The sequence below is a fragment of the Coenobita brevimanus genome, chromosome 75 (genome assembly GCF_032717465.1).
Source record: "Coenobita brevimanus isolate Jiangsu-jjx chromosome 75, ASM3271746v2, whole genome shotgun sequence".
In the NCBI taxonomy this organism is placed as follows: Eukaryota; Metazoa; Arthropoda; class Malacostraca; order Decapoda; family Coenobitidae; genus Coenobita; species Coenobita brevimanus.
This window is the reverse complement of record NC_137028.1, coordinates 8,830,061-8,846,420: the sequence shown is the minus strand read 5'-3', so window position 1 is coordinate 8,846,420 and position 16,360 is coordinate 8,830,061. Positions and strand designations below refer to the sequence as shown.

General features: G+C 42.5%; 1 protein-coding gene across 2 annotated transcripts in view; it reads left to right on the top strand.

The window, feature by feature from the left end:
* LOC145408069 (anoctamin-5-like) overlaps positions 1 to 14,800 on the top strand; it is a 57,303-nt gene extending 42,503 nt beyond the window's left edge. For both annotated transcript variants that reach the window (XM_080278879.1, XM_080278878.1), the window contains 13 exons: positions 1,827 to 1,936; positions 2,801 to 3,006; positions 3,263 to 3,435; positions 4,419 to 4,636; positions 5,406 to 5,570; positions 6,429 to 6,572; positions 7,553 to 7,722; positions 8,359 to 8,492; positions 11,780 to 11,985; positions 12,782 to 12,887; positions 13,241 to 13,416; positions 13,509 to 13,598; positions 14,362 to 14,800. In XM_080278879.1, the coding sequence (XP_080135005.1) occupies positions 1,827 to 1,936; positions 2,801 to 3,006; positions 3,263 to 3,435; positions 4,419 to 4,636; positions 5,406 to 5,570; positions 6,429 to 6,572; positions 7,553 to 7,722; positions 8,359 to 8,492; positions 11,780 to 11,985; positions 12,782 to 12,887; positions 13,241 to 13,416; positions 13,509 to 13,598; positions 14,362 to 14,559 (2,096 nt within the window). In that variant the 3' untranslated portion in view covers positions 14,560 to 14,800. The remainder of the gene's footprint in view (positions 1 to 1,826; positions 1,937 to 2,800; positions 3,007 to 3,262; positions 3,436 to 4,418; positions 4,637 to 5,405; positions 5,571 to 6,428; positions 6,573 to 7,552; positions 7,723 to 8,358; positions 8,493 to 11,779; positions 11,986 to 12,781; positions 12,888 to 13,240; positions 13,417 to 13,508; positions 13,599 to 14,361) is intronic.
* Positions 14,801 to 16,360: the final 1,560 nt, after the last annotated feature.

Below are 16,360 nucleotides of genomic sequence, written 5' to 3'. Positions count from 1 at the left end.
TGTTAATGATTCTAACAGCTTTATTCTGAATTTTGTCTAGTTGTCTTAATGCAACCTCTCCACAACCATTCCACAAGGAAATACTTCGGTCTTAAACCTTGCCGAGAGAAAGTATGTGTTTTTCACTGTTAGATAAGGTCTTGTTTGGCGTGATGTGTGTCATTGCCTTAAATGAGGGTGCAAACTAAGCATAGTAATAGTTACTAATAATTACAATAACTGATCTGGTTTAATCTGACGGAGCTGGACCATTCCCACAAATGTAAATCGTGGTTGTATGAAGTTCAAATGAGCCTTTATAATGAGACAGAACTACGTGTCCTTTGTTTCTCGTCGGATCTACGCCCTCCCCCTCCACCACCAATCTAACTACACTACACTTGGCCTATCATCTGAGCTGAAAATGGTTAGGGATCCTTGTCATGTCAGAACAAATCAGCTGTAGTCACTGATCCCCGGAGAACCTCACCTTCTCAGTACCCTCTAAATTTATTCAGATCTTCCATGTCTTCCTTTCCATCTGTTAAATTTGGGGATGAAGGAGCGCGTATTCAAATCTTTCTTGCAGCTCTTTAGAGTTGCCTTACATGTGTGACTAGCATGTGAGCAAACTTTTCCTCTTGAATTATTATTTTATGAACTCAAGCATTGTTGGATCTTTCTATTCCTCTTGAATTATTATTTTATGAACGCAAGCATTGTTGGATCTTTCTATTCATCCTTTTCATTTGTAAAGCGGGCGAAGAAGCACACAGTCAAAACTTTTCCAACACTTGTTTGGGGTTACATAACACGTGTGATTTGCATGTACGCAAAATCTGCCTCTGAATTTTGTGCTTTTATGAGCCCACGTTGTGTTAGTGGGCGTCGTGGCAGAACTGGAGCAGTGTGTCAGATGTATTGGGTAATGATTTAGTGCTTACTGTGACGTTCAGAGCTAGTATGGCTGGCTGTAACCCGTTCTACGATGGCGTATTTTTTCTTAATTTCATTCGTGCTACCACCAGACGATTTCGTTCAGTTTGGGAGATAGTTTTCGAACTAAAGGGGCTAGTTATAACGTTCATCAACCTCTTCAGAACGAGAGTTGATCCCTAAGTTGAACAGTAGTATCTGGAGATAGGTTAAAAATGTATACAGAATACGTCATCTAACTGAAGGGGTTAAGTACGCTACAGTCATGTGTTGTGAAATGTATCTACAAGAATTAATGCTATGGTAGTTGATAAATGAAGGAAATTAATAACATGTAATAAATCTTGACCAGTACATGCAAATTATGTAAATACTGGTAACGCTTAAATTATCATTAAAAATAACATTAACTTCTGTATGTGTAATACTCTTCAGTGAATCTCAACCCTGCATAATCTAAAAGTTGTCATCCCCTCTCTGGTGCCCTACCCCACCTGGCTCCTGCCCCTACCCCCGCCCTTGCCTCTGCCACGCCCTGCACCAACCTTGACCTCATATTGCCCCACCCCACACTGCACCGCCAATCCCCACACCACACCGAACCTGTCCTTCCCTACCCTGCTTCTGCCTCCACCACCCCCGCTCATCCCAACCCTACCCCTGACCCCCTACTTGCCCATCCAACCCCTGCCCTTGTCCCTGCCCCTGCTCCTCACTCCTTAACCCACCCCGTCACTGTCCCTGTCCCCCTCCAAATCCAATCCACCCCACTCCACCCCTGCACCTGTTCTGTCTCTGTCCCTTTTCCTGCTATCCACTCGCTGGCCCACTACATCCCATTCCGCCCCTGTCCCTACTCCTTCTCTTGCCTCCTTGCTCCTGTTCCGCCCCTGCCCCGCTCCCCCACACAGGCGTGGGCATCTCGCGGCTGCTGTCCAATGGTACCTATGTGGCTGCCTTCCCCCTGCACGACGGACGCTACGACAAGGACGGTCCCGAGGACACCCACTGTGATCGTAGGGTGGGTACACACACACACACACACACACACACACACACACACACACACACACACACACACACACACGCACACACACACACACACACACACACACACACACACACACACACACACACACACACACACACACACACACACACACACATATACATCATTCTTGGTTCCTCAAATATTCCCATAAAAAATAAACAAAACCACTTCACATGTTACAAGTTATTCATAAATTATCATTCATACTGACTGCCAATTACTGCTCTCTCATTACCTTATTATCACTGTACGTGCCTGTACCGAATTATTACTGATATGATTCTAAAATATTATGACTCAATATGTCTTTACTAAATTATTAGTCAATGTGTCTTTACTAAATTATAACTCATTGTGCCTATATTGAATTATCACTTAATACGCCTACAACGGATTATTATCCAATGTTCCTCAACCGAAGTATCACTGTATGTACTTATACAATTATAAATCAGTATGCCTATACCGAACAAGCACCCAGTGCGTTCATAACGAATTATCACTCAATATATCTATATAAAATTATCACCAAATGTCACTAAGCTCATTTATCACTCATTGTCCCTATTCATAATTATAACTTAAAACTCCTACACGAAATTATAACTCCCTGTGCCTAAACAAAAACATTACTTAGTCTGCCTATACAAAATTATAACTTCCTCTGCCTATACAAAAACAATTACTCAGTTTGCCTATACAAAATCATGACTCACTGTGCCTATACAAAATCATAACTCCCTGTGCCTATACAAAATTATAACTCCGTGCCTATACAAAATTACACATCAATATCCTCATACCTTCCCCCACTTCCATTCGCCTACATTGCAGCTGCTGTACCTGGAGTGGGCGCACTACTCCAAATGGTACAAGAAACAGCCTCTACACGTCATCCGGCGCTACTTTGGCGACAAGATGGGCATGTACTTCGCCTGGCTGGGTTTCTACACCGAGATGCTCATTCCCGCTGCGGCCTTCGGTACTTTTACCTTCATTTGCGGACTCTTCATCATGTTCTCAGACTTCAACAAACCTAGGTTAGTTTCGAAGCCAGTCCACTATACTCGTACTTCGTCCTCCCTCCCTCTCTCTCTCTCTCACTGCCTGTCTGTGTTTATCTATCTATTTATCTATCCATCCATCTATCTTTCTATCTATCTATCTGTCTGTCTATCATCTATCTAACGGTCTATCTATCCATCCATCCATCCACCTACTTACCCCTACCTATTTATCTATCAGTCTATATAACTATCCATCCATCAACCCGCTTATCATTCTTTTCCAATGCAGCGAGGAGATCTGCAGCGGTGAGAGCAATGCCACGGGGATGCTAACGATGTGCCCCCAGTGCGACAAACACTGCGACTTCTGGCCCCTCAACGACTCCTGCCTCAACTCACAGATAGCCTTCCTCTTCGACAACCCATCCACCGTCTTCTTCTCCATCGCTATGTCCTTCTGGGGTATGTGTGTGTGTATGTATTCATGTATGGATGGATGGATGGGTGGATTCTATCGGTCGGTTTGCACACACCTTACATGTCTGGGTTCCTCTATTATTTTCGTTGAGCATCCTTCCAAGGTGAGACAAGAGCGGTATTTTAGAGATTTGGCTACATCTCTTCCATAGTGATTTATTCTGCACATTACCCCCCAAATATCATCTTGTATGATACTGACACAAACGATGTGGATACTGAAGCGATCTAAACAGCATACAAGAGAATGGCAAGGCGTAATATATAGTATACCGGTACACTGCTACGCAAGACGTGCGACGAAGCCTCCGCCACTCAGAATACGACTCTAGACAATACGATATTAAAGCAAAAGCGATGTCACACGATTTTTTTTTTTTCTAGCAAATCTTCTCCGGCTGTTCTATCCTGCTGATATTCTCTTGGCAACTTTCAAAGAAATACGGTAACATGTCACTCTGTGGTCGCAGTCGACAAGAAAATTCAGCAGCAATCGGTGTTCGAAATACAATGTATTTGTGGGGGTCATCACCTTTGACAGTGTCTGCTGCCCTCTATGCGGGTAGAGGTGGGGAGCGTAGAGATCCCTTTTTGCTGTGAATCCCTCCGGTAAAAATTTTTTTTGAGCAACCCAGTATGTGGCTATCTGCAGAGGGTAACGGATACTAGAGCACAATCCAAAGTGTCATCTTCAAAGTCTCCCCTGAATCGCTAACTCTTATCTCAAATTTCTTCCAATGAGATTTTAAAAACCGGTAAATATCTGATGCGTGCGCTAGTGTGTGTGTGTGTGTGTGTGTGTGTGTGTGTGTGTGTGTGTGTGTGTGTGTGTGTGTGTGTGTGTGTGTGTGTGTGTGTGTGTGTGTGTGTGTGTGTGTGTGTGTGTGTGTGTGTGTGTGTGTGTGTGTGTGTGTGTGTGTCACTATCACTGTCTCTAACTTTCTAACCTTCTTCCATCCCTTCACTAGCCACCATGTTCCTAGAGCTATGGAAGAGGAAGCAGGCTGTGATCCAATGGCAATGGGACCTGGAGAACTACGAGGAGGAGGAGGAGATGCGACCTGAGTTTGAGGAGAAGGTGACCACGACCCGCATCAACCCCGTCACCAACAAACCCGAGCCATACCTGCCCCTAATGAACCAGATCACGAGGCTGGTGGCTGCCAACTCCATCGTCTTTGTTATGGTGAGGGGAGGGAAGGCTTTGTTAACCCCTTCAGCCATGGCACATTTTGTTTTATTTTGGCTATCTCCAGACAATTTTGGTCAGCTGAGGTGAGACTTCGAGACGCAAGGGTTTGATATACCATTCATTAAATCCCTTCGCTACTAGACTGTGCCTGTATGCCGAATGAGATCGTTTGGTAGCAGCAAGAATCAATTACAATATGAGGCACCTGGGCTAAAGGGATCAGCTTTAAGACAGACCTTTCATCTTTTTATGGTGAGGGAGGAAAGGATTTTATTCAGCTTAAGATCCAAGCTCTACCCGCCCCTGTGGAAACAGATCACGAGGCTGGTACTTGGCGCCTGACTCCATCGTCTTTGTTTTAGTGAGGGAAGAGGTTTTTGTCGGCCTAAGTCGTACTGATAGCCCATGGGGTTTGGAATGTACTGGTAAATGTTTATGATTGCCGTGTGTGTGTGTGTGTGTGTGTGTGTGTGTGTGTGTGTGTGTGTGTGTGTGTGTGTGTGTGTGTGTGTGTGTGTGTGTGTGTGTGTGTGTGTGTGTGTGTGTGTGTGTGTGTGTGTGTGTGTGTGTGTGTGTGTGTGTGTACCGAGTCAGTGTTTATATTCGAATAAATAAATACTAATAACCCATAAGTATTAAGGTGCTGCTAACTCAGGAACAAATAACCCACACATACTGATAACTCACATGAACTGATAACCAGAGTGAACTACTAACTCACATAACATCCACCGTGTCCTGCTAACCCTCTGCCCCCCATCAGCTACTCCTGGTGGGCGCTGCAATGCTGGGTGTGATCCTGTACCGCATGGCCGTCATAGTGGCCATGTACCAGGCAGATTCGTCCCTCATCCGCAGTAACGCTAAGCTGGTCACCGCCATCACTGCTGCCTCCCTCAACCTCATCGTCATCCTCATACTCAACTATGTGAGCAATGACACGCAAATTTAGCTGGTATTAGTTTATTCATAATGACCCCAGACGATTATATTTAACTTAGGAAAGGCCTCTCGTAGCAAACGGTTGAAATTCCAGACCTCAGGGGGTGTTCCAGTGGCTAATAAAACCATCTGGCGTCATTAAGAGGAAAATAGATGAGTTATCCCCCCAGGTCTAATCCTTTCAGCACGACGAAGTACTTTGCAGCATATCTGGCTAGTACCGGACGTTTATATTCAGTTCGGAGGAGTCCCATCGAAATGAAGGAATTTACCCCATCGAAATGAAGGAATTGCAAAGTTTTCATTAATGGCTAATATAACGAGGACTATATCTAATCCCGCCAGCGCGAAAAATCTTTCCTAAGCCGGCTCCGTCAACCAATAGCAGTCTAGTCTTTTCCTCTCCCACATTAAGACACCCTTCACCTCCCCCCCCATAGACACACACACAAAAGAGACTCTTAACAGCTAGATTTCTAAATATTTGTCTCCTACGACAGAGAAGACGTCACAATATGAGTGCGCTCTTAAGACACAACTTTGATGCAATCAGCTGGCTAACAACTAAAATCCGTACCCACACTCTCGCTTCAAGTGTGTTCAAAAAGCCGCATTCTGTCAAAGGAAGCTTACACGGCTTTAACACTGTCGTACAAGCTATTCATATCGCTTCAATATCGACATACTTTGCTTCTACACCATACAAGAATATACTAAAAGGTAATATCTAGAATAAGTTACTACTGAAATTGTGTTGTGAAGTCTCCAAAGCCACTTAAAATACGACCCTAACAGAAGTATGGCAATTGTGTATCTGACGGCTGACCCCTCCCACCCGTTGCAGTTCTACGAGAAGATGGTGGTGTGGCTGACCAACCTGGAGGTGCCCAGGACCGAGACTGAATACGAGGACTCCTTCACCCTCAAGATGTTCCTCTTCCAGTTCATCAACTTCTACTCCTCTCTCATTTACGTCGCATTCTTCAAGGTGGGTGCTTGTCGAAGCCTAGACTCATATGTCCATACTGTACTTATTAATTCTTACACTTGTCAAGCACAGGGAATATCATACTTTTAACATATACGAGTACTGTTGAAAAAAAAATTAAACTTATCTCGACGATGATTCCTGTTTGTGAGATCAGCGATTCTGGCCTCCGGTTTATTACAGTTGGGATCAATGATGTTTAGAAGGGATATACCTCACTTACCCATACTTACACTTACCTCATGCACTACTCTATCACAACACAGACAATCCTTCACCACAACCTCAACAAAAGAACTCAGGGAGCGACCGGTTAAATGGCAAGTTTACACCCGGATGAGCCTGAGGTTGGAATGACAACAACAACAACAACTGCTACAACAACATGCGACTCTAAATTTTATTAAGTTAAAAGTTTTTACAGGGAGGAGGTGCAAGCCCTTCCCCAACCTCCCAAATCAGGGAAGGATTCACCATTTGCCTTTGGACAGGTCCGTGGGATCCGCAGGCACCAGACCTAACATTGCAGGTGAAATATCTCCCATGGTTATCAAGCCCTACCTATCCTACTAGATGGTCGTTGGCTTAAAAAGCTCATCCGCCCTTTGACAGGTCTTGTTTTTCGTCCTGCTGGGTGTCTAGTCACTCTCCTCACAGAGCATGGCCAGTGGGGTTGCCGGTTTAGTCGCCGACGATCCGACCATGAAACAGGTAGTACTGGATTACATGGTACCAGTAGCAGAGCAGTGTCTGACCTGACCAGGCTGAAGAACCGGTAGAAGCATTGTCCTCCTCAGGATTCCTGTTACTCAAACCTCATTCCCGAACATGGCAGAATTGAAAAAGCTGAACTGAGACTCTAGGTATATAAAATGCATAACACGAAATAAGCTAATAATATGTTAACACATAAAATTTACGGCGAATAATAACAACACAGAAAAAGGTCGTAATTAATCATAAGATTGGTGACATTACAGGGTCGATTCTTCTACCATCCCGGGGACATCGACGCCCGCTCCAACGCGTTTCTCCAGCTGCGATACGACATGTGTGACCCCGCTGGATGCCTCTTTGAGCTTTGTGTCCAGCTGGCCATCATCATGATCGGCAAACAGATTTTCAACAACGCAATTGAGATTATCTACCCGTGAGTACTGCCTGTGTGTGTGTGTGTGTGTGTGTGTGTGTGTGTGTGTGTGTGTGTGTGTGTGTGTGTGTGTGTGTGTGTGTGTGTGTGTGTGTGTGTGTGTGTGTGTGTGTGATACTCTTAATCGCTTCATTGGCCGCAAGGATTATTTTTAACGGTGGTGTGGGATGGCAGATATTTAAGAATAACGCGTTCTTACTTTTTCTTCTTTTTGCTCTTGTTCTTGAAGAAAGCTTTCCACTGAACCTTTGCCACTTGCAAATCGATCAGTCTACAATGGCCATCTTTACTCTGCGCCTTACCCCCACCCCACCCCACTACCCATCATGATCTCCACCCATCCCGATCCTTTCCTAAGCTGTATATATCAGCATCCCGCACAAAGTTTCTCTTCCCATGATACTCATACCTGCTAAACTAAAACCTAACCTTACCACACTTAGCCTTACCTGACCAGTCTAGCCTAACGTAATGCTAACACACTAATCTTACCTAGCCTAAGTTAACTCTCAGACTAACCTAACGTGGCCCAACCTAACAAAAAACAATCTAACCTAACCTAACCTAACCTTAGACACTGATGGAAATACTAAACCGCGCAATTCTACTACACTTCTTAAGTTTTCTCCCCTCTAGCATCGTCCGTGTGTGGTGGAACAAGCGGACTGGTCACCACAACGAGCTGAGCGAGGCATACACACGCTGGGAGCAAGACTACGATTTGGAACCCTTCACGCGGCTATCGCTCTTCAATGAATACCTCGAGATGGGTGAGTTATCTGCACACACACACACACAAATACACACACACATATTTGTTAAGATAAAGGACATTCCTTTGACTACTAGATAAACAGATGAGTGCCATCTTTGCCATGTGCATCTCCATACATACTTTTATCTACATACTTCAGTCCCTCGTCAAATGTTCGATTTCTTCAGCTTTCATACCATTTTTTTTTTTTTCACACATCTGCTTACTATATCAAGCTAACGTCCTCATGCCTTCCCGACTCTTATCCTAAAACGCACTCACATACACTTTTTTTTTTTTTTAAATCATTCTCAGTACGTTCAGTGTGACCCTACCATCTGATCACATTCAAGCCTTCCATCAGCAGATATTCTGTTCTCACATCCATCACAAACCTCTGTATTCTTTTTCCTGTGTAATTTACTCCACACACTGTAAGTCAGATTCCTGAACCTTCTCATGATGACAATAATCTCAACTTTTTATTTTCTGAGGTTAAGACCAGCCTCTCGTCGCTCAGCCTCTAAGAATTAAAAGTACGGGCAGTGTCCGTTAGCCTTCGGAGAACGGTAGAAATCTTAACTACATTCTCTGCCACTAAACGATCTACTTAGCTTAAAAGTGGCGTCTCGTCTTCCAAGGGTTAACCGTCTCATTTCTATTACTCTCATTTTGCCTATCAAACTCATGCCGTGCCAGTGCCTCCTACCCATACGTGAATCTGGCCACAAACATCTTTAGCCTCCTCAGTCTTGGGATGCATTTTTATTAAGTAACTCCATACGATTTTGTTCAGCTTGGAGGATACTTTTGGAATAACAGGGTATAGATATAACCTTCAGTAACCAATTCACATACAAAAATCACCCTAATGTGAATAAACTACACTGTTGGTCGCAAAAAAAAAAAAAAAAAAAAAAAAAAAAAAATCGTCACCTGACTGAATCTATTTCAACGGCGTGTAACAAACAGGCATATTATTATTACTATTATTATTATTATTATTATTATATTATCATTATTATTATTATATTATTATTGAGCTGTCATTTAAATGGCGAAATTTGTTTTCGTAAGTATTATTACTTTTCTCTGCACTTTGTTTTTTTTAGATCTTGATGATATTATACAGGAAAGTATCCCAAGGAAACCCAAGTACTTGTGGCCGAATATAAATGACCTTGACCTATTTTTGAAGGTCATCTACTCATTGTTGGCGCAAAAATTGCATACATGAAATTGAAATATCTCACAAACTGACTGAGATACAGCTATTTGGCTGAAAATCCTATGATAAGAAAGTTTGCTGAGAATTTTGGCTGAATATTTTGCCATTTAGCCAAGTGGAAAGCACCAAATTCAAACCTGCTCAGTGTTTTCTTCGTCGCACGTTTTAGAGAAATACACAAGAGCTGTAACGATGTAACTTTACAGAAATTAGCTGTGGTCCCTCTTTTCCTTATTGTCTAAAAGGAATATGGTTACAGTTAAGCATACAGTTACCCAGTTATTGAGACAAATGTAAACTGTACCCATGCGTTCCACACCACTGGTGTCAAACTCAATCCTTCCCAAGCGCCACACTTCAGTTCTGTCCATCGTCTGAGGCCCAAGTATACCTAACTTTATCGAATACCATCGTAGGCTAAGTATGATATGCACTGGTCAGGTAAGATTTGGTTCGGTTAGGTAAGGTTAAGTTAGGGTAGATTAGGCTGTTACATTGTACAATCCATGCTAGGTTAGGTTTGAACCGTCAGGTTGTATAGGTGTTGTTAAGTCAGGTTAGGTTCAGTAGATTAAGTTAGGCTAGTTAAGTAACATGCGATAGAAATTAATGCTAACACAGAAAAGCCTAGCATAAAAGAACATGGGAAAATAATGAATTTCATGAAAACAAAATGAAGGTAGGTTACTCTAAAAATATTACGTTAAATAAGTATTATATAGGTTTGGCAAGGCTGTGTTAGGTTAGGATACCTTAGGTTTTGTAGTAAAAAGTGCAGTTAATTTGTTACATGTAATTTTGTGACAGACTGTCAAAACCACTTATCAATTTCAGCTGGTGACTATTCGCTGGTGACTACTCTCTATCAACTTTTCTCCTCATTCACTATAAGCTTGAATAACCATTTATCTCATATAATCGTAGGAACAATAGGATAATATCGGTTTTGTAGTGAAAAGTGCAGTTAATTTCTTACATGTAATTTTGTGACAGACTATCAACACCACTTATCATCAGTTTCAGCTGGTGACTATCAACTTTTTTCCCCATTCACTATAAGCTTGAATAACCATTTATCTCAAATAAACGTAGAAACAATAGGATAATACCGGTTAAGTAAACATCAACTTACCCAAATTTGTGGTGCGTGTGCCCCTCTTCTCCTTCTTCTTCTTGGGGTAACTGCGGGGAGGTTCACCTTCCAACTGAGAGCCTAGACCAGTGTGTTTACGTTTTGCACTTCGTCTGAATTTATCAAAAGAGGAAATACTCTTTCCAGATTTCCATCAGATTAGTGAACTATATTTGCACACTGTACTATACATTATTACTTAAAAGTGCATGCAAATTTTATATTTGCAATATAAAATTGGAAACTTGTTGAATGAAAAATAAAATGCCGATGTACTATTTAATACGGCAAAGCCGCAGCCTATTCAAACGTTCGTAGAAGTTCGGTACGCCTAATGCTTCTCACCCTTGTAGTGGCATTGGCTTCTCCATGAAGTTATTGGTAGCATTCAAATAAAAGTTCCGTAACATATTTGTTCACCTATAGCTTATGCAAATGGTATATTTATCAATCAAGTTATCAACAAATATTTCCTAACAGTGCTGTAATGCTTATTCACTTCATCATATGACAAATTTTATTAATAATCCGTTTCCCCGTCTTTCTAATTTTTTCATAGTCATCATGGGCCACTCTTTTTCTATTCGAGGGCTAGATGTGGCCTGCGGGCCACCAGTTTGACACCTCTGTTCCACGCCTTTGTCTTCAGATCTCGTTGATATTACACAAGAATCTACCTTAGGTTAATCTAAGTACATGTTCCAAATATGGATGACTCTGGACTACTTTTAAAGGTCACAGACTTAATTACGATGCCAACATTTCATACCTAATGTACTATAAATAGTTAAGGCAAAGCTTCCTTATTGTCGCAACACAATAAGTAAATAGGTAACTAGTTATTATTATTATTATTATTATTATTATTACATTATTTTATGAATCTGAGCATACACTAGGTAGTCTGCCTTTACTCTGAGATTTTTTCCTGTTTCCATTACAGTCATCCAGTATGGGTTTGTGACGCTGTTCGTGGCTGCCTTCCCTCTGGCGCCGCTTTTCGCGCTCATCAACAACATCGTGGAAATCCGCCTGGACGCCTACAAGTACCTTAGCAAGTCACGGAGGCCGCGGGCTGAGAGAATACAGGACATAGGCATCTGGTACAGCATCCTGAAGGCCATTACTTACTGTTCCGTCTTCACCAACGTAAGTACACCGGACCAAAAGATCTAAATACATTTTAGATCTTATGCCGGATCAACACAAATCTCACACTGGACCACCACTAACTCTTTACGTGCAGCTTATTGTTTACTATATATTATGCACATCGCACCCCACCGTCAGAACAGTGCATGGAAGGCACAACAGATTACAAGTGAATCCGACAGCAAAGAAACGGAGGAAGAGAAAGGATGACAGAAAACTAAAGCTAAACAGAATGAAACCTAAAAGCCAGACAGAAGTATATGATTTACGCAACGCTTAAAGCCATCCAAAGAAACACATTGAATTATGCACTCAGACGAGCCATTCCACAACCGTACATCGACAATTATAAAATACCTACTGAACGAGGTCTCCAAACAACGCAGCAGTGAGAATGCCTTCCCATGTATCTGTCCGTAGCTCTGGTGTGCTAAGGAGAGACAGCGACCCGGCAACGCACTAAGCGCAGAGTGAAATGAGTAGTTCACTATATGCAACAAGGACAAGGTACCCATACTTCGACGATGAGCCAGTCCCAGGCACGAATAAGGCTAAGGAGGATGTGGGAGCGTGGGTAGTGTACGCTTCCCCTGTTTTCGGCAGACCAATGATTACTTATAATAAAAGAAAATTGTTGTTTATCAGACTATATGCAACCTCGTATTGCACTTGCACTTGTCATACCATTGTACTTGTGTGTGTGTGTGTGTGTGTGTGTGTGTGTGTGTGTGTGTGTGTGTGTGTGTGTGTGTCTAACAAGACCAATACTAACGACCTGCCTTTATTATTTTAGGCGTTGGTAATCTCGTACACAAGTGACTTCATCCCACGTCTGGTATACATGTACGGCTACTCCAAAAACCACAACCTGGAGGGATACGTCAACAACAGCCTCGCAGGTACCTATTGTTTCCTCATCACAGCACACTCGCACACAACCACGATGCAGTTACACAGTCTTATAAGAAAAAAAAGAGGAGGGGGGGATGGACTGAGAACTGTCAAACGGTAATAATTAGGCGCTGGATTTCCTTGACTGTTAATTCGATTACAGTATTTGCAGAGTCCACCATTCACTGGTATTTCTTTACCCCTCATCCCATTTTCACGTGGTTTTGATTGTTCGCTCCATCGTTGGCGGAGGTAATTAGTTGTCGTTTTAACCACACAGAACTCTGTGCAAAATGATTCCGATAATTTTTGTTTACGGTCCATAATCTAACTGCATGCCTCTTCGCATCACCTCCCTCAGTCTTCAACACGTCCGAGTTCACAGACGATATGGGCCCTGGTGCCCGTGAGGAATGGCCCGCCACCTGCCGCTACCGTGCCTACCGCAAGGGGCCCCACGAGGACGAGCCCTACACCATGAATCAGCAGTTCTGGCACGTCTTCACTGCGCGCCTCGCTTTCATCATCATCTTTGAGGTACAGTACACTCGCCACACACTACCGATAATAGGTGCTATATGCAGCCTGTGATATTTATGTACTAAACTTGATTTTTTGTGCGTTGACAGCATGTTGTGTTCCTGCTGACGGGTGCGGTCGCCATGGCCATCCCGGACGTGCCCGTTGAAGTACAGAACCAGATGAAGAGGGAGAAGAAGGTACGTAGCTCACCCACGCTTTATGCTGGTGCGGATGCGAACGTAGATTTAAATTCACTTTACTGTGACAGAAGAACTGATGGATGCACAAGCAGATAGGTAGGTAGGTAGGCAGGTAAATGGATAGGCAGACAGACAGAGACAGATAGATATACAGAAAGATAGATAGATAGACAGATGGGTATAGACAGGTAGGTAGATAGAAAGACAAACTCCCCTTAAACTCGCATCGTAGCGTTAAGACTAGTCAAGAATGCCTTCACCAGTTAGTCCAATTCTCCTCACTATGCGTGACTCCCTGCCCTCAGATGGGCAAGGAGACTCTGTTTGATAAAAGTAACAGACATAGCTCTAAAATTCTAAAGTAAACACAGTAAAATAACAGACGAACTTTTATCCGTGACTGTACCTCTATGCCCTTGGGTGGCGAAGATTTCTGTCTGTCTGTCTGTCTGTCTTTCTGTCTCTGTCTGTCTGTCTGTCTTTCTGTCTCTGTCTGTCTCTCTCTCTCTCTCTCTCCACATATCCTAAAATTTTCAAGCAGGCACAGTGAAGTAGTAGGCGAATTTTTGTCCATGGTGTGATATGCCCAGAAATTTTGAAGTGCATATAACAGAACTTAGATTATTATTATTATTATTATTATTATTATTATTATTTTGTCTCTGGTTTTGCATACTCTAAAAGTCGGAAGTTGACAAAATAGAATACATTATGCCTACCAGGAGAATTTCTGTCCCTCATTCTGCCTCTATGCCTTCAGGTGGAGAAGGAGACGCTATTTGAGAACGAGATGCGCAAGATACGGGAAGAGAGGAACAAGGTGCGTCAAGTGACCAGCCCAGAAGACGACCAGCTAAACGTGGACTTAGGAGAGGGTCTGACTAGTCCTCCCCCGGCTAACTCCTCCGGCCCGGCCACCTATAACATCCCATCCTTTCACAGAGATCACAGGACGTAATGACACCTGAAGGGGGAAGGAAATGTGGAAAGTGTAACGTAAGCGAGGGTCTTAGTCTCTGTGGGAAGTGTAATGAAATCCGGTTAAGGAATATTAGGGCCTCAGTCACCGTGGGAAGGAACATAAAGGCCCTTGTCTCCGTGGTAAGGAACATAAGGGCCCTAGTCTCTGTGGGAAGGAATAGAAGGGCCTTAGTCTCTGTAGGGAGGAATATAAAGGCCTTAGTCTCCGCAGGAAGGAAAATAAGCCTTAATCTCCGTAGTAAGAATTATAAAGGCCTCAGTCTCTGTGGCAAGCAGTACAAGGACCTTAGTCTCTGTGAAAAGGAATATAAGGGCATCAGTCTCTATGACAAATGAAACGTAATGCAGTTAAGGAATATATGGGTCCTAGTCTCTGTGATAAGTGTATATAAATCGGTTACGGGGTATCAGAACCTTTGTCTCTGTGGGATGTGTAATATACAGTAGTTCGGTTAAGAAATCTATGGGCCGTATTAACGTAGACACAGTAAGCTCTGTAACACCTCTTCCTTCTCAGTGTATGTCTTCATATGGCACGATTATCCTGTTAAGAAAACTATGCCAGTGTTTGAATTATATGATAAGTGAGTATAAACTGCTTGTGAAAAGGTACAACAAAGCCAGGTAACATCACGAAAAAAAAAAAAAACTAACCTCGCGAAAAAGCCATCTAACCCCACGAGAAAGCCACCAAACTCACGGAAAAAAAACAAAAAAAAAACGTAACCCCACTAGAAAACCAGTTCTCACGAGACAACTACCTGAACACACGAGAATACGAGCCTGAGAGTCCTATTTGCTGTAGTATAGGAAACGTGCCACAGTTAGGGCAAAACATTTTTTCATGATCTGTACATTTAGTGTCGTGTGGTAGATGTAGCTTATTTCCTGCGTAAAAATTTCCGCGTCTCTTCTATGTCTTGATGTGATGTTTTAATATGGGATTTTGTACAAAACTAATAGTATATACAAGCGCCTTCCCTCGCTGGCGCTTGTTCTGTCGCGGGTGTTGCAATAGCGACGGCCAAAACACCTCCCTAGAGGATATCAGTCTGGACCAAACTCTGCATGTCAGTTACTGGACCCCTGATGGCTGTGTGTGCACAGTTTTGTTAAAAACGTTTGTCAGAATTTGGAGTTTTGTTATATACATACATAAATTCTAGTGTAGCAATTGTTTATTGTTGGCGTCAATATATATATATATATATATATATATATATATATATATATATATATATATATATATATATATATATCTGTTGCATACATTGTTGACTACTGTTACCAATTAAGAGTGTATAACGAACGGCGGTGTGCAAAAGGAAGCAGTGGCCTCCTGGCAACTGCAACGTCAGGCTGTGCATTAACAGATTCAGTAATTCTCCTCTACCCCCATCACGCCACCCGACATGGCCTCTTAACCCTTAACAAATTTCACTGCTCGCCATTAACTTGTTCTTTTTTACAAATACTCGAATAAGTCACTCATGCAGAAGGGTTGGGCCCTCGCAAGTAAAATTACATGATACGTCATTCAGCACTGTTTAGAAACTTCATTTGTTTTTAATACCCCAGTACTCACGTAAATTATAGGATTCCGCTACAGAGCTATGGTTAGGTACAAGTGAATGTTCAAAATATTTTTGAAGGCGTAAATTACAATAAAAATCTATTATTGTATGCTCAAAATACCCATAGAAAAAAGTTATCGTCGGTATATTTAGTGCAATTATAATTTTCTGGGAGCGAATATATTTGTATTTTTATAATGAACT